Here is an 18,496-nt window from a genome sequence, read left to right on the forward strand (position 1 = left end):
CTTAGCATTACTAACAGTGGTGGAAAAATTCCAATAGTGTGGAAACCATTACAGTGTAATACTAAATACAAACTACTAGACTACTGCTGTACTGTATCATCATGAGGTCTGATGTTGTTCCTTTCTTGAGGAAGCTATGACATCTAATGGTGGATTTAATAACAGCATGGAAGCTGCTGATGGCTGACTTCCATGCCAAACCCACAGGAACCACACCCATATATCCTCAACCTAGACCACTGAATCTGTGGGATTATTCCAGTTGCTAAAAACAATACATATTAATACTAAAATGTCTTTATAACCACTATCTATTAAATAACTTTATGGTGGACATCTCATCATTGTCTGCCTTGAAGTTATTGTGCAAAACATAATGAGTCAAAAAGTATAATACAGTAGCGTACAGTACTTGAAGGTATTGGATTGTATACATTTTTGTGAATCTGTTGTTCTTTTACAGTTATTTACTTAAGCGTTTTTTTTTACAAGTCCTACAACACAGAATCACCATACTGTGTTGTAAACCCCAGTACAATACATACCAAAGATGATATGTCGGACAGCCTCAGTATAATGCAAAACTTTAACTGTGACAATGTGGCCCCCTTCTGGAGGAAAGATAAAACAGCAGTACCTGTGAAAAACAGTCTTAAGTGAGAAAAAAAAAAAATATTTAAACAAAAATATTAAAAAGTATTCACAAAAGTAGTGCACTTGGCCTTCGGTAGTATTAGCGGATCGATATAGATGTCTGAAGCTCGGAAAAAACTATATTTCATGATCTCTGCTTTGGCAAAAAGAGGTAGTATAATATCTTGCAGGATTCAATAGTTGGAAATGTAAGAGTTGTTGCCCTGTCCCTTTCTCTGTGATGTCATTCTAATAGAATCCAGACAGAACAAAACCCTGTCCTCAAACGTCGAAAGGTGCAAAGTTATGGGAAAGACACAAAACATCCATATCAAATAAAATATTTTTCTTAATCAAATAACATGGAAAACATCCACTTTTTGCACAGTATTAATTGACCATCCTTACCAACCACTCAATGTACATTACTGTATTGTTCATAGGTTGGTCATCTAGGTTTGTACCTGTAGACTTTCCATCACCATGAAGAAGAACAATGCACAAGACAGTAACTGAGTACAGTGAGACATCAAGGGCTTTGTGTTAATGTGGCTCAGTTGGTAGAGCATGGTGCTCGGGTTTGATTCCCACAGGGGACCAGTGTGAAAATGGATGCACTCACTACTGTAAATTGCTCTGGATAAGAGCGTCTACTGAAAAGGAATGAATAGACCATTTCAGTTTTCACATAGAAATAAGTCGCATTTGCAAAGTATTAAAAAAAAACAGTAAAACATATTCAACAAGTATTATCAGATTAACTGTTTTGTACAGATAATGAATTACTTCCCGCATCTCTGTAAATGACAGACTGAGCAGTCTCTGTGTTCACAGCGCCCAAAGGAGTGCTTTAAAGCATACTGCCTTCAAGTTGTGTGTGGGATTATAAAAGCTAATATTTTATTTTGATTCACTGAGATGTACCTTTTTATTTGAGGAAAGGTAATATGTGTGTTTCCATTAGATTTGCATCACTTTTTATATATAATCACAATTACTTGGCCACATGGTTCATGCAAAAGGTCTAAGGATATTTGAGTCTACATGCATTACATATTTAAGAAATCTTACAAGCATGAGATCCATTTTAGGAGCTGTAGGTAACACAAAATGACCAATTCAACCCAAAACCCAATTTCAAGAGCATCAAAGATACAATTTATTCTTACAAAACATAATGCAGAAAAAATCCGCTCATCACCAATTTACAGAGAATAGAAGACCTACTTCCAAGCTCATTTTATAAATTCTGAATGTTGCTCCCAAAACAGCCAGGTTATAGCACAAATGAACCTGACTGTGTGTCCACAATTCTTTCCCTGGTAGAGAGACAGAGGTGGGACCAGTAGGCCAGATGTACCCATCTATAGGATTATCTATAGAATGATCTACAGGATGAGGAGAAGGGGTCCACATGGTGTTTATTGTCCAGGGAGCTGGAAAGTTTAGCCTACATGACATCATTTTCAACAACATAAGCTGTTGATGGTACAATTGCATAGCATAGCTAACTGTACAAAAGGTCAACCAAGATACATGTAGTTTTACCCTTACATATTTTTCCAAAATGTTGATGTGTTTTTATGAAGTGTGACACTGTGTCTTTCTGTGGGTGCTGCTGTGAAGAAACAGAATATACAGCAATAGCATGAGCAAACCTCTTCACACTAAAATAGTACTACAAGTCATGCAGCCCTGTGCATACACATGCCATCAGACGTCATATGATACGGTACTATATATTGTTCTATAAAAGAAACATTCACAAAAATGTTTTTATTTATATCACATCTTTATATTCCCTTATTTAAAAAAAAAAAGCAATAAAGCAAATACACATTTCATAATTCCAACTAAACTGATGTGCTACCACGACGCAAAAGCAAACAACAGTCTCGGCCTGACATTCTAAAGCTGAATCCACTGAAACCTTTCAATAGTGATCCCAATAGCAGGGGGAGATGGCAGCAACGCAGGCACTTAAACCATCACTTCAAAAGGAATGATCGAAACTCTTGCTCAAGTTGAATTCCACAAACACATGCACGCAAGCACACACACAAATACAGTACAAACTTTGACACAGATGAAAGTTCTCCCTTTGTATGTGTATGTCTTCTGTCTTTCAAATGCCTTGGAATTCAAATTAAGAGTTTGTTTCCCTTCCTCCGAACGGGTCAGCAGGAGTCTCAAAGCTGTTTAAAGGATTAAAATGTCTGTCATTGATCTGATTCATATACCAGTTCTGTTGTGTAATAAGTTGGTGTAAATGTGGCAAGTGTAGCCAACTAAGTTGTCTGAATGAGATGTTTATTTACTTTATTATATCAATTTTTTTTACCTTTATTTAACTAGGCAAGTCAGTTAAGAACAAATTCTTATGTTCAATGACGGCCTAGGAACAGTGGGTTAACTGCCTTGTTCAGGGACAGAACGACAGTTTTTTACATTGTCAGCTCGGGGATTCCTTTCGGTTACTAGTCCAACGCTCTAACCACTAGGCTGCCTGCCGCCCAATATAGGTGTATTTTTATCGCTAATGTACAGCTGTAAGGGCTAAACCGGGAGGGCCTGGGAAAAGAAAAGTTCCATACAAATCTCATTGTAACTGAATTAGAAAACTGGAGAGAATAGTTAAATGCTATGGAAAAGGCACAACCTCTGATGTGTTGGCCCTCCCACTCTCGTTCCCCAGCCCATGGTCTATTGCTTTGAGCCTCAGTGGCGAGGTGAGACGGTGGCACGGGGGGCAGTGCCAAGGCCCTGGTAATTCTCGCGGGCATGCTTCTCACAGAACATCTCCTCTCCCACCCAGAAGTGACCTCGCATCTTCAGGTTGAGACCGCACTCTGGTGTAGAACAGGTGTAGCACTCTGGGTGGCGGAAGCGGTCGTCCATGATGCGCACCGCCTGTGTACTGCAGACAGATGGACACAGTCGTACTCAACACAAACATTGTTTCTGCATGTTTCTGCATATTTGAATCTTTGTACATTACGCACACAAACACTGTAGAAAGGCTTATTAACTCAGCTCCTCTGTATTTATGAGGAATAACCTGCACCTTAAGGAAACGTATCAATGTCAGGGCTTGTATTTGTCAGCAGCTTATTATTACTTATTATTTGTCATCAGTTACGCAATGACCCCTGTGGACAGAGAGAACATGTCACAATTACCCCTGTGGACAGAGAGAACATGTCACAATTACCCCTGTGGACAGAGAGAACATGTCACAATTACCCCTGTGGACAGAGAGAACATGTCACAATTACCCCTGTGGACATGGAGACAGCATGTGACATGAGGTGACTCTTACACAATGCTGGTGCCACACTTCTCACAGGTGTGGTACTTGGGGATTCCGCCCCCGGGTGATGTGGGTTTGGGAGGGGTGGGTTTGGGGGAGAGTCCTGGGAACCGCACAGCTGCCTCTGCATAGAACAAACCAGAGAGCAACAGAGGAGAGCAGAGTCAGTCAGAGCCGACACCGTTTGTCTGAACACCACCAGTTTATGATCCGGGACACACACTTCATGACACATGCTGGCTGTTATCACTTTATAAAGCTCTTATTACCATCTCCGCTTGTAAAAGTAAAAACAACAACACTCACACTCTGCTGTCCATTGAAAACAATGCTCTAGGTCAGAGTATGTATGCAAGAGTTTCCTTATCTGACTTTATTTCTGCTTTGGACCAGGGGATGGCCTGATGTTTCTATCGATAACAAATAACTGTCTGAGTAGCCAGACAGAATACAAGGTTGATGAAACAATTGAGTAAAATTGTGGTAAATTGTGCTGAATTGGACAATATCTGTTATCGGACAATAACCTCTATCGACCTCGGAGTTGACATCCAGTTGACCCATCAAATAGGTTTCAAACGGGACAGTACATCCTACACACCTGTTTATTAGACCAGCGTGTCACAGAGAGAGAGAGAGAGAGAGTGAAGACGAGTGTGTTTATGGGAGGCTCTGCTCACCCTTCTCATCAGACTCCAAAACCTCCTGCAGCATGCGGAAGGTGTTGGACTGTCGAGGGGCCGTGCGAGACTCCTTGTTCTCCTGGATCATCTTGTAGACCTCTGAATCCCGGTCAAACCTCTGCATGGCAAAATCCGAGCCAGAACTGCTGTGGGAGAGAGAGGGGATGTAGCTATTACCTATTACGTAACCTCTCTGATAAATAGACTGATCAGTCAATCGATATCTATATACATTCCATGTACAATCTATGTTCTATCTACGTACTGTACATATGTACATTCCGTGTATGGTCGACGGTGTAATAATGTCCATATATGTTCAAGGCGATGTGTACATTGTGGAGGATTTATGTGGGGTTAGTTTGAGAGAATCCAGAGGAAATTAAGATAGGGGCAGCAGTCAGCTTTGTGACTGACCTTCTAGCCCAAAGTCTACATTGCATACCCCCAGGAAAGTTGCCAAAGCCAGCCTCCAATCTCAGTCCAAACACTCACAACTGAACTGGATCACCTTGCTATCCACTTACAGCAGCAACTGCTCTAGTCTGAAAATGTCCTGCAGGCAAGGTAAAGAACACATTGAAAACGCCTGTGTAGAGTAGACGGTACCATGTTATCAACTAAGTAGCATACATTATTGGTGTAGTGTTTGGGTATTAAGGTGAAGACATTCTAGCTTATGGCTAGTAAAGTAGAACTGTGGCTAAAGCTTTTCAGATACCCACCACCACAGCAGCCATGATTGGCCAAATAAAGTGGGGAATCCTGCTGTTTGACTCCAGGCATTCCTGGATGGAAAATCACAGAGATGTGTCATTTCTATCATGTACCACTACCCCTCTCTCACGCCATCATTACATTTATGACCCACTGGAGCCAATGGACACCTTTTAGCTTTGAGGCAAGATAACTTATGAGGCAACTCAAGCCAATGCATGGTTTGTGGCCATTTTGGACCAATGGAAGTGCTTGTGATGGGACATAGTCTTAAGAGTGAACACCTCAGGGTAGTTTCTCTGCTGCCTAGCTAATTAGCAGATTAGCAGGCAGCACAGTACCACTGCACTTACAGGTTTATTAGCAGCACATTCTTAGCCACTGGGGTGGTGGAATGAAAAAGTGGTTCACTTTATTGTTCATTCAATAGCAACTGTGTGTGGTTGCCATTGTTATATTTTCCTAGCCTAGCAACAACTGAGAGAAAAAAAATGGACAGAAAGATGACAGTCAAATGTACACACGGACCTATGCACAGAATACTGTAGTCAACATTGTTTGCCTGGAGGGAGCCTTTCAGTCAGTCAGGTTATGTGTGAAACCGGTCAGACAGACCCTCAGTCCACAGGTGTGGTGTATTGCCATTCACCTGCAGCGAATTGAGCAGAACATCCCTGCTAAACTGTCAGTAAAAGTCTGCCAATTCTCATCATCTGGATCTCTCTCTGTGATATCATATGCCAGGTTACAGCACATCTGTCAAAACACTGACTGTATAAATTCCCCCTGTGCTGATCTAATCTAAGACAATACCATGGAAAATAAGAATCATTCACATGGCTAATCCTGTTTAAGGCACTATGGAAATGGAGAGATGTGTGTGCATGCCTTCATGTGGACTGGAGTTCGTGCCTGCCTTTCATCAGTATTTGGAACTTACTTCCCACTGATGTAACACGGCTGAAACAGGAGATGGCAAAATGATGAGACAAACCTCCAAGTTTACCCAATGCTTAAACTCTTTCCTTTGCATTATAGAACATGGTTTAAATTGAAAACAGACTCTCCAACACACTCTCCAAGTCTTCATCACGCTCCACTCCACCCTGCTCAATCCATTTCCCTTTTCCCCTCATTCACATTACATCTTCAAACCAATGGACATACTGGGTCAAATGTACTAAGAGCACAAAAGCATGGGAGCAAAGCAAACATGACGGCAGAACAGTGAACGGCAGAAACATACAGATGGAGGGAAATCTGTTACAAAAACGGCCATAACTTGCCTAAACTATATCATAATATACTGTATGTATGCATACTCAAAAGAAGAGTACAACTGGAATAGGCTACACATAACACACAGTATCTTGAAAATAATATTGTCAGTTGGCTTTCAAGTAAGTACTTTGTGGACTCCACAACAGTCAGAATGTTTTTAAGAAACCACTCTAGAAATGTGCACATGGAAAAAGTGTCCTTTTCATGTTTCCACAGCCACACTTGGCACAGAGAACACCTGATCTTCCTTTAGTGAAAATACATGTCTTTAAACAAGCCTCAGTCCAAACAGATGCTATCACTGCTCCCAGCTCCAACAGCATTCTCCAATGTGAGAACAATAGGGCTGTTGGTGTTGTTTGCATTGCTTCATTCAAAAACACAGCCATACTAATTAAAGCCAGTTGCCCCTAAACTCATTACCAAACACAATAAAAGTCAGAAATAACTCACCTCAGAAACAAAGAGGGAACAAAGAGGAGAATTCCTTTACAACTAGATAATCTTTGCTTTCAGATGTAACAGTTGTTCTTGGCTGCACGTCTATCCTCAGCTGTGGTAACCCAGCAAACACACAAAAACACAAGCACACACGCAGAGGCACACACCTATATATATACACCAAACAGGCGCAGGAGAAGATTGAGTTTCGGACTGAAAAGTGTGCCTTTCGGCTGTCACTCATTGGCCTGGAGAGAAAAGAAGCATCTCAGGGGGTGTCTCTTAGCCTGTGATTGGCTGAGTCAGAGGGGGGGGGGGGGGGGGGGGGGGGGGGGCTTGATGTGAAGCCTGGGGCCTACAGAGTGGGGGGACAATTAGGGGAAGAAGTGAAATAAGACATTTTGGGGGATAAGAGTAAAAGCCTGAGGTGGCTGGGTCTGATGCTATATTCTGACATGTCACATGAAAGGCAGAAAGGAGAGGCTCTTTAAGAACTGCACACAGACACACCCCAACCTCTCCAGGAGGGAGGAACACTGAGTACGGCTAAAAACAGACTACCTGAGAGGCTTTGTAAGGAACAGTTGAACAGGTTTGAAAAATCTCAACTTTCTTCTTTCTGGTCTTTTTGGTTGATGAGTAAATAGCACTACAGTATGAGAGCACTGACTCTCAGAGTAAGGTACAATCAAAATGTCTAATCAATTAAGTCAATGTTTGATAAAGACAGCTGAATCCTTCAATGCACACTAAAATAGTCTGACTTGTAGCTCCAAGATCAACCACATCTGTTTTGGTTAAGTGCTGCGTTATGCGTTTTTACACATTACGCTGAATTGCTACAGGAGTTTGTTTTACCCTAAGCCTGTTTGTAGTAAGTCATAATCACATATTCAAAATACACAATAACAACATACGTTAGAGTGGGTAAATTTGTACTGTACATCGTGGTAGATCTGTAGAGGAGCCGAGGATTGAGAATGTTCTTACCTGCGTCTGGGGGAGACAGACAGCTCGCGATCAATAGGGCTGTGGGGCGAGTAATGTCCTGGAGGGGTGGGGGTTCGACTGGTCACAGAGTTATTCCTGAAGTCCGGAGAGGAGAACTCCTGTGGAGACAAAGAGATGTACAGGTCAGACTGGTCTGATCTGCATGGATCATCTTCTTCTGCTCGGTCAAACCACCTGCAGATGCTGAAACCCAGACATACACTTCATAGAGTGGAACGAGTTTATAGAGTTGAGAAACCTGATGAGACCATGAGAAAGAAAGCACCATGTGATGCAATAACTCAATAAAGAAGTCAGATAAAGAAAGAACTATATTCTTTTTACTTACTGGATTTTATTTAATGTTGTTTCAAAAACTTTGCTTCATCAAGGGTGGATTGGCATTGAAGAGAATGTTCTGAAAAATCACAACAACTAAAGAAAGAGATGAGCCTGAATGGGGAAAATGTTCTTTAAGCGAATAGACAGACAAAAAGCTGGACAGGTCCACATGAATAGGAACAGTCAAGGTCAGAAAGGGAGGGCTCTATGTGAACAGGTGACAGAAATGACCTCCCGGGGCCAGTTCAGTTGGGTGCAATGATCATGTACCAATGTAATCAAGGTTTGAAATGATTATGTTTTTGTCAAATACAATCTATTTTTGGGCTTCTTGCGTTAATTTGCAGGGTACAAATGATTTATAATTATGTTCTGGCCCCCTGACCATCCGATCAAGAAAAGAAATCGGCCCGCGGCTGAGTCTAGTTGATGACCCCTGCGCTAGTGGCACCGACTTTAAGGACTTTTGGAGATCAATCCACAAAAGCAGATTTACCTAACTTGGTGGAAATTGAAGGGATCTCCAGGGTTCGCCATCCTTGAGTCCGGGTCTGGCAACATATACATCTGAAGGTTAACAATGAGGTAAAGCTATGGCAGAAGTTTACGTAAGAGGGCTTTAAAGATAAAAAAAGAGCGCAATGCATCGATCTACAAAACTTCAAGGAGGGCCAGCTTACTTTCTGATAGAAAATACAATGATGAAATGTATTGTGTGGATTGGAACCAATATGATTGTCTGTCATGTAGAATCAAGTCAGCTCTATTAATTTCATTCTACAGTATCTGTTAAGTTTTACCTTACTGGATACACCCCAGATGTTCAGAATACACACACACACACACACACACACACACACACACACACACACACACACACACACACACACACACACACACACACACACACCTGTAAGCCTTCACTTCCTCAATCTTATTTGTGTACAGTAATGAACTAACAGTTGTAATTCTGGTGGCCATGGCAGACGGTTGCTACAGTCATAATGACTGGTGCTAATAAAGGCTCTGATTTGTCATGGTTTTGCTCCTGCCCTTCCCATACTGCGGGTTTCAATGATCATGAGACACTCCCAGCATTCCTGTCCTTTTACTAACTCGTCCCTCCTTATCAAGCTCCCATTTATCTCCCAGCCCTAACTCCACGTGCAGGCTGCCTGCCTGCCTGCCCGCTTGTGTCAACCTTGTTAGCTTTTGATTGCTATTTATATCTCAGCTGGGACTCAGTCCCCAGGCCTGATGACGGAGATGCTGTTCGCATGGTAACAGATGTTTGGCATTGGCTCGCTTGTTTGTTTGAATAGAAGGGGAGAGCCAACGTGTACTTCCATTGTGGACGCCAGATGTCCTACAATTATGCATGGCAGTTATAAACCATTATACCGCATTGGGAAAGAGCAAATGGCAAACTTTAGCAACTTATTCACCTCGGCATGCTATGGTTTACTGACAATGCTTCCTACTTCCATTACCTAACTGCTCACTTCTAGAGTACCAGCTTGGCAAGAAGCTACTGCCAATGATGGTGGATAATGAATATGTCTCATTATGGCCGTTTACCATTGAAAAAAAATGGTCAAGGTTCCCGTCTGAGTAAGCGGTCTATCCTTCCTTCGGGTGAACATACAGTTCCTTCATAATCTCTAGCAAGCGCACTCGAGAAAGGGAACGTCCACTGACACAGACAGGATTATTTTCAATGTGAAACTGCCCAATAACACCTGCCCAAAAAAGAGCCTGTGAGATGTCTCGCCTTCTCTTCTGTCTCTAGCTACTGCTTTTATTAAGTCACAAGAGGGAGCTAGAGTGACATCATTGGTTACAGCCAAGCAGTAGAGCCCTAGAGATCCTGAAAACATGGGACTGAATGGCTGTGTGTGTATGCATGAGTTTGAGCGTGCATTTGGTATGCACACATGTGTGCAAGTTTAATGGTATTATGTGTTTCCTATGTGGTGTCGGTTCGAAGAGAATTTCACCCCAGGGACATGGGGCACCCAGAACACAGAGCACACCTGGTCCACTTCTGAGCAACTCATAACTCAGCGCAGACACTTTTACTGTCAGGAATCCCAGAAAACAGATAGATTTTATTACAGTGCTATGCACTGCATCTAACTGTGACCACCTGAGATCCAATTCTAAAAGTCTCTCAGACACGCAACAAAATCTTTATTTTCTATGGGGTATTCAGCTAAATCAAAAGTGAAATGAAGCTTGAAAAGTGAACACTACAAAAAAGATCAGTCACTTTATTTAGGCTCTACAGATGGTCATACTATCATCAAACTATCTGCTGATAAGCAATTGCTTGCTAAGGTTATGGTAAGGTTTAGAATAAGGATTAGGGCAGGGTTCACCAAAAGGCGGACCACGGGGCCAATTTGTCCCATGGCTGATTTTATTTGGCCCCTCAATTTTTCAGAGCAAAATAAATAACAGGGCATTCAGAAAGTATTCAGACCCCTTGACTTTTTCCCCATTTTGTTACGTTACAGCCTTATTATAAAATGTATTCAATAGTTTTTCCCCCTCAATCTAAACACAATACCCCATAATGACAGAGCAAAAATAGTTTTAGATTTTTTTGGCAAATATATTAAAAGTAAAAAACTGAAATATTACAATTACATAAGTATTCAGACCCTTAATTTAGTACTTTGTTGAAACAACTTTGGCAATGATTACAGCCTTGAGTCTTATGACGCTACAAACTTGGCACACCTGTATTTGGGAAGTTTCTCCCATTCTTCTCTGTATATCCTCTCAAGCTCTGTCAGGTTGGATGGGGAGCTTCACTCCACAGCTATTGTCAGGTCTCTCCAGAGATCGGGTTGAAATCCGGGCTCTGGCTGGGCCACTCAAGGACATTCAGAGACTTGTCCTGAAGCCACTCCTGCGTTGTCTTGGCTGTGTGCTTAGCGTCGTTGTCCTGTTGGAAGGTGAACCTTCGACCCAGTCTGAGGTCCTGAGCGCTCTGGAGCAGGTTTTCATTAAGGATCTCTCTGTACTTTGCTCTGGTCATCTTTCCCTCGATCCTGACTAGTCTCCCAGTGCCTGCCACTGAAAATCATCCCCACAGCATGATGCTGCCACTACCATGCTTCACCGTAGGGATAGAGCCAGGTTTCCTCCAAACGTGACGCTTGGCATTCAGGCCAAAGAGTTCAATCTTGGTTTTATCAGACTAGAGAATCTTGTTTCTCATGGTCTGAGAGACCTTTAGGTGCCTGCAAGCTCCAAGCAGGCTGTCATGTGCCTTTTACTGAGGAGTGGCTTCCATCTAGCCACTCTACCATAAAGGCGCGATTGGTGGAATGCTGCAGAGATGGTTGTCCTTCTGGAAGGTTCTCCCAACACCACAGAGGAACTCTGGAGCTCTGTCAGAGTGACCATCGGGTTCTTGGTTACCTCCCTGACCAAGGCCCTTCTCCCCCGATTGCTCAGTTTGGCAGGGCGGCCAGCGCTAGGAAGAGTCTTGGTGGTTCCAAACTTCTTCCATTTAAGAATTATGGCGGCCACTGTGTTCTTGGGGACATTCAATGCTGCAGAAATGTTTTGGTACCTTGCCCCAGATCTGTGCCTCGACACAATCCTGTTTCTGAGCTCTACAGACAATTCCTTCAACCTCATGGCTTGGCTTTTGCTCTGACTTGCACTGTCATCTGTGGGAACTTATATGGACAGGTGTGTGCCTTTCAAAATCATGTCCAATCAATTGAATTTACCACAGGTGGACTCCAATCAAGTGGTAGAAACATCTGAAGGATGATCAATGGAAACAGGATGCACCTGAGCTCACAGCAAAAGGTCTGAATACCTTTTTCTAAAAACCTGTTTTCGCTTTTCCTTATGGAGTATTGTGTGTAGATTAATGAAGAAAAAAACAATTTCGTAAAATTTTTGAATAAGGCTAACATAACAAAATGTGGAAAAAGTCAAGGGGTCTGAATACTTTCCGAAAGCACTGTATAATGTGAAATAGGACAAATATAAGCGCCCACCTAATTATTATTATTTATGTGACTCCCTTTCCAGTCTCTTCGTCAGTTGGCATCAATGCCCCCACAAGCCCATCCCAGGAAAAGCTGTGTCTCCACCCCACCCCTCTCCACTCCAGCTCCCAGCAACAGAACAGGCCTGGGGCCTGAAGCTGACTGAGGCATGGGCACTGGTGGAGCCAGGGACTCTCTGTCTCCATAACCACCAGCACCCGCTTCCAATTCAGCAGCCCTTTGAACAATGGCTCTGCTCTCAATCGGTCCAGTTTTCCATTTATTTTTCCAGTGCTTGTGCAGATCACTGCTCATTGCTCTATGCCAGGAAGCTTTTACCCGGAACGATCAGTGGCATTCCTCACTGTAATTCCTCTCAGGGTCATTATTTCCCCAGAAACAAGGGCCAGATATTGTTAGTTATCACTTTCTCCATATCATCTTTGAATAAGTGCAGAAAACCTCTCCCTTCTCCTCCTGCTATTGGCTACAGTAGTCAAAATGTCAGTCTTTTCCTATTGAAATCCTTTCTAACGGCTACATGTCATCTTAGGCTAACCTGTAGTTGTACTTTTATAAACATCTTGCTAATGAAGAAGTAAGAGTCCAAATCTAGGAGCGTTACATCTTAGAGAACATCTGTATTTCCTCTGAGATTCGATGAAGTCTCCTGTCAGTATCAGATACCAACTGAAGCCATGTTTTCAGAAACAATTTTTAGTTAGTCAAGTGAGTGAGCACTTTAATTACAGCTGTGATCCATGAGGCATGAGAGGAAAGAAGGAATAAAGAAAAAAAGTTAAACAAAAGCAACAAACAGGCACGGAAAAACAAAGGTTGGACGACGACAGGGACTAAGCAGCTGTGATTGAGTTTGACCATAGATGGGCTCAGCAGCTTGGTATGGAGAAGTAGTGGAGTTTCGGCATCAACAACACCACTCCATTTTCCTCTATTCTCCTGACCTTTTATAGAAGCAGCCATGTCACCTCAGATTGCAGCAAATCCCCCTGCGGATGCCCCAGGGGATGCCACTCACTGGCAGAGGGGCACCGCCAGCCGGGCACAATGGCCGTTTGTCTTGGAGAAGGTGAATGGTGTTGGGAATGTCAAAAGCCATAACATTTGGGGAGGAAGCCCTCCTTGATTAGACCTGCTCTGAACTGTAATCATAAGCTCTTAACGAGCTCTGGGTCATCAAAGAGCCTGCCTGCCTGTTGCACAAAGCGAGGTGTGCACAGGACAAATTACACTTCAAAGCCAAACTCTGAACTTGAAGTTAACTTTTGAATCTACATGCCACTCAGACGATGCCACTCTCATCTTGCTGCTATTTTCAATTTTGCCACTGAAATCTGCTGTCATATTTGATTAAAGAAATCAACTGCAGTGAATACAGTTGTGCTTATTCCTAATGCTCTAGGAAAAACCTAAGGAAGAAAGACAATCCAGGTCCAAGCCATATCTCAATCCCAGGACATGGAAGGAGGATGGAGTTAGTGAGTGAATTAATTCATAAATGAAAGAGACAGACAGACAGAGAAAGAGAGAGAGTGACAGAGAGAGGAAGAAAAGGTATGAGTGAGAGAGAGCACAAAAGAGAGAGTTCTGAATCTGACACACAAACATGCCTCAGTCTGGGATTGGAGACACAAACAAACAGGAAATGGAGAATTGGAAGCGGGGGCAGCTGTTTCAGATCAGGGCCCATGGGAGACACGGGACATTGGCATCTCTTTTACATTTTGGGAGCGGAGAAGCTCTCCGTCTGGCTCCAATCGGGGCCACTGAGCATCATCATCATTATTACCACCATGCAGCTTCAAATACAGGGCATGGGCCAGCAGACAGGGGTAGACGACACACAGAAGACGATACAACTATATTATGGGGACTGCTGTATGAAAACACTTTACATGAACATAAATATGGGACAATTATCCAGGGGATGGCAGGAGTCCTCGGGTTTGAAGGGAGATATATGCGTACTGTATATATCCTGCAGTATGTGTACTGTCTATGCATGGAGGTCTCCTGTAAACACCTGAGGCAGACTAACCTGCTCTTTATCCTCCATCAACGCTGCCTCAACTCTGTTATTACGGTTACTGTATTCAGAGGTGAACTACTGTACCATAACACCATACTGAGCGAAATAAGATATATGATACTCCTAAGTATTTGAAAGAAAGGCCGTTTTTCTCAATGTTTACATATAATAACATACATTAAGGGTCAGACATTCCTAGTGATAATGGCGGGTGCTGACTGCTGAGCGCTGGTGGACTGACTGAGTCTCAGTAGGAGGTTGACTCTGGCTGTGCTCGGACACTGTGGGGTGTCAATTCCAATATCACGGTCACCATGGTGGCTTCAAAGACTCTCAATGGTCAATACATAGCATCAGCGAACCAGGGTTAATATACATAATTGGTTCTGACAGGACCCTGCTTGGTCACAATGAGAACATGTCTAAGAGGCTGATGGACTCAAAAGCTTAACACCCACCTGAGTGATGCACTGCAATCTCTCTGGGCCAACAAACTTTCTAGCAGAGACTGTGTGAGCTGTAGTAGTGTATGTTTTTCCATTACCACCAGCAAAGTAGCATCATTAGACTCTCTGATGCGGAAAGGGCATTTCAGATCATAGTCAGAGTCCTTATGGGGATGATTACTTTAAATAGGAACATTGCCCCCAACTTTGTGGCTAGCTTCTCATACACACAGAACTTGACTCTTGTCTCTAGGCAAAGCCCACTCATGTTATGGTGAGATCATAGGTGGTCTCATATACTGTAACTGGTCTCATAAGGGGAGCAGTCCACCCACCCTCCCAGCCATCAGCCAGGCTGCCACCAACAGGCCCAGATACAGTGAGAAAACTGATGCCAGGCAGGCCGAGAGAGAGTTTATTTATCCTTGGAGGGAGCTATGAGCAACACATTTCTCAACCTTATTAAATTCCCCACAAGGCTCCAACTGAAGCTGCATATCAAACTCATCTGGAGTTCATTATGATTTTGTTAAATCGTCGGACATTTAATTTATGATCGGCAATCTTTGATCGGCAGAATCCACCCTTTCATATACAGTGCATTCGTATTCAGACCCCTTATTTCCACATTTTGCTATGTTACAGCCTTATTCTAAAATTGATTAAATAAAAAAACATCCTCATCAATCTACACACTACCCCATAAACGCAAAGTTAAAACAATTATTATTATTTTTTGCCCCCAAAACACTGAAATATATAAGTATTCAGTATTCTTATTTACATAAGTATTCAGACCCTTTGCTGTGAGACTCAAACTTGAGCTCAGGTGTATCCTGTTTCCTTTGATCATACTTGAGATGTTTCTACAACTTGATTGGAGTCCACCTGTGGAAGATTCAATTGATTGGACATGATTTGGAAAGGCACACACCTGTCTATATAAGGTCCCACAGTTGACAGTGCATGTCAAAGCATAAACCAAGCCATGAAGTCAAAGGAATTGTCCGTAGAGCTCAGAGACAGGATTGTGTCAAGGTACAAATCTGGGGAAGGGTACAGAAAAGTTTATGCAGCATTGAAGGTCCCCAAGAACACAGTGGCCTCCATCATTCTTAAATGGAAGAAGTTTGTAATCACCAATACTCTTACTAGAGCTGGCCGCCCGGCCAAACTGAGCAATCGGGGGAAAAGGGCCTTGGTCAGGGAGGTGATTAAGAACCCGATGGTCACTCTGACAGAGCTCCAGAGTTCCTCTGTGGAGATGGGAGAAACTTCCAGAAGGACAACCATCTCTGCAGCATTCCATCTGCTCCAAAGCGCTCAGGACCTCAGACTGGGTCGAAGGTTCACCTTCCAAGAGGATAACAACCCTAAGCACACAACCAAGACAACGCAGGACTGGCTTCGGACCAGTCTCTGAACGTCCTTGAATGGCCCAGACAGAGCCCGGACTTGAACCTGATCGAACATCTCTGGAGAGACCTGAAAATAGCTGTGCAGTGACGCTCCCCATCCAACCTGACAGAGCTTGAGAGTATCTGCAGAGAAGAATGGGAGAAACTCCCCAAATACAGGTGTGCCAAGCTTGTAGCGTCATACCCAATAAGACATAAGGCTGTAATTGCTGCAAAAGGTGCTTCGGCAAAGTCCTGATTGAAGGGTCTGAATACTTATGTAAATGTTATATTTCAATTCTTTTGCTTTGTCATTATGGGGTATTATGTGTAGATTGATGAGGGGGGGAAAAACAATTGTACACTGCATAACAATGAGAGGCACCACTGAAGAACAAAAACAAGATGCACATACCAATTTAAGACTTGGAAAAAGGGAATTGTGCTCATGTATTGAGAGATTGCGCTGAATGTTTTAGTTGAAGAAATGTTCATATTGTTCTATATCCCATTATTTCTAAAATAACCTATTTTAATGAGTGGAGAATTTGGAGCAATCTTCATGAATCAATATTTCTGCTGTTTCCTCATTAATCCCATGGCTAGTATTTAACTGGACGGACATTTGCAGTATGACTGACTGCAGCAACGTTTTGCTTTACATTTGTACCTGGAGGGACACTTTTACCAGACTAACAATTATGATTTATGACAAACAAATGGATCCATGACAACCCTTATCCCAAACTCAAGGTCATATCCTGCGTAAACTAGAGAATATATGCTGACGTGTCAGTTTCTGCTGGAGAAAGGGGCAGTTATTCACACGGTTACCTTGACAACAACTTACGGAATGTTCACATACCATTTGAACGCCTGAGCAAACCGCACTAACTAATAAAAAGGTCCATCTCTCCTGGCCAAAATCCCCCCATAAAGTGAGTGGGGCCAGCAGCGTCCCCGGCTCGTTGGAGAATGAGCCCAGCCCAGGGGCCTGGGAGGCAGGCAGGGGAACTCTGAAGTGTCCCAGTTAACTTTTCCACTTCAGGGGACAGAAAAACAATGGTGCTGATCAATCAGTGGGGATGTGGAGAGGCATGCTGCCCGCCGAGAGGCCACAATGGACCCTGGCTTAATGGGCAGAGCGGCCAGAGCCCACGTGAAAAGGCCTGGCTCTGTCAGCTCACAGCCCTCACTCTGTGGAGAAGAGAAAACATCCCCGTCCCTCGCACTCCACTCTCCTGCCTCCACCACCCCCACACACTGGCTTTAGCCTGCCCATCAGACAGCACACCCCAGGCCTGCCAAGCCAGACAGCAGCTCTGCTCATGTCAGACCTGAAATAACACATCAGTCCCAGCGATGTCTTCTCAATCTGTTTGGATATGGTGGTGAGGAGGAAGAGCAGGGAGACTGGGGGAGACAGCAAGGAGGAGAGGGGAGACTGATTGAAGGCAAAGGTATATTTTAGACGTTGATCTGGAAGAGCGCTTTCTGAATATTTTTATCTCAAGCTAAAGAAAGCAGAGAGAGCAATTTCAAGTAAAAACCTTTGACTTGACTTGAACAACATCTAGTGACATTCCTACTGCTGTATGCCAAGCCACCATCTCTCTGCTCCACAGCAACAACCACAACTTTGCACTCCAACCTGCCACACCCCCCAAAATAGACTGGGGTGAAACCAGCGGCTTGTGTGAAGGCTGGCCTGCTGCGAGCCTGCCTGCCCATCGGGACGTACAGTATGGGTGGAAGGAGGGATAGACAGATAGATGGAGGGATGGGTGGATGCAGGGGTTGTCCTCCCCTGGATAAAGAGTTTAGTGGGGACCATGGTGAGTGTCACAGTGCAGTTGGCCATCCCCCAGTATGATGGTTTATACAGTAACCATCCCGTCCCCGACACAGGATGAGGCAGCCCACCAAGGCTACCCTCAGGAACCGCAGAGTGTAGAACTGGAAACCCAGACCGGTGATCCTGCCCCTAATGGCCCAATGACGAGCCATGTCTTCTGAAAAAGAAGCTTGGTTTTGGCCTGGCTCGTCCCAACAGGGATGCTGTTGTGGTCACTTGATGTTATGAACAGACGCGCTGCTTCCTACTGATTCCTGGAGGTGGCCAGCAGCGGGGGCCAACTCAACTACAGCTCCAGGCTTGGCTCAGGGTATCCTGGGAGGAATCCGGGACCTGAT

At 43.6% G+C, this 18,496-nt stretch overlaps 1 protein-coding gene across 1 annotated transcript in view; it reads right to left on the bottom strand.

Moving 5' to 3' along the window:
* Positions 1 to 2,394: 2,394 nt before the first annotated feature.
* Positions 2,395 to 18,496, bottom strand: part of LOC120019954 (PDZ and LIM domain protein 2-like) — a 55,623-nt gene continuing 39,521 nt past the window's right edge. The window contains exons 7-10 of the mRNA XM_038963400.1: positions 8,056 to 8,174; positions 4,624 to 4,772; positions 3,953 to 4,067; positions 2,395 to 3,550 (exon numbers count right to left, since the gene is read on the bottom strand). Of these exons, the coding sequence (XP_038819328.1) occupies positions 3,352 to 3,550; positions 3,953 to 4,067; positions 4,624 to 4,772; positions 8,056 to 8,174 (582 nt within the window). The 3' untranslated portion in view covers positions 2,395 to 3,351. The remainder of the gene's footprint in view (positions 3,551 to 3,952; positions 4,068 to 4,623; positions 4,773 to 8,055; positions 8,175 to 18,496) is intronic.

This window comes from Salvelinus namaycush, chromosome 1 (assembly GCF_016432855.1).
Source record: "Salvelinus namaycush isolate Seneca chromosome 1, SaNama_1.0, whole genome shotgun sequence".
In the NCBI taxonomy this organism is placed as follows: domain Eukaryota; kingdom Metazoa; phylum Chordata; class Actinopteri; order Salmoniformes; family Salmonidae; genus Salvelinus; species Salvelinus namaycush.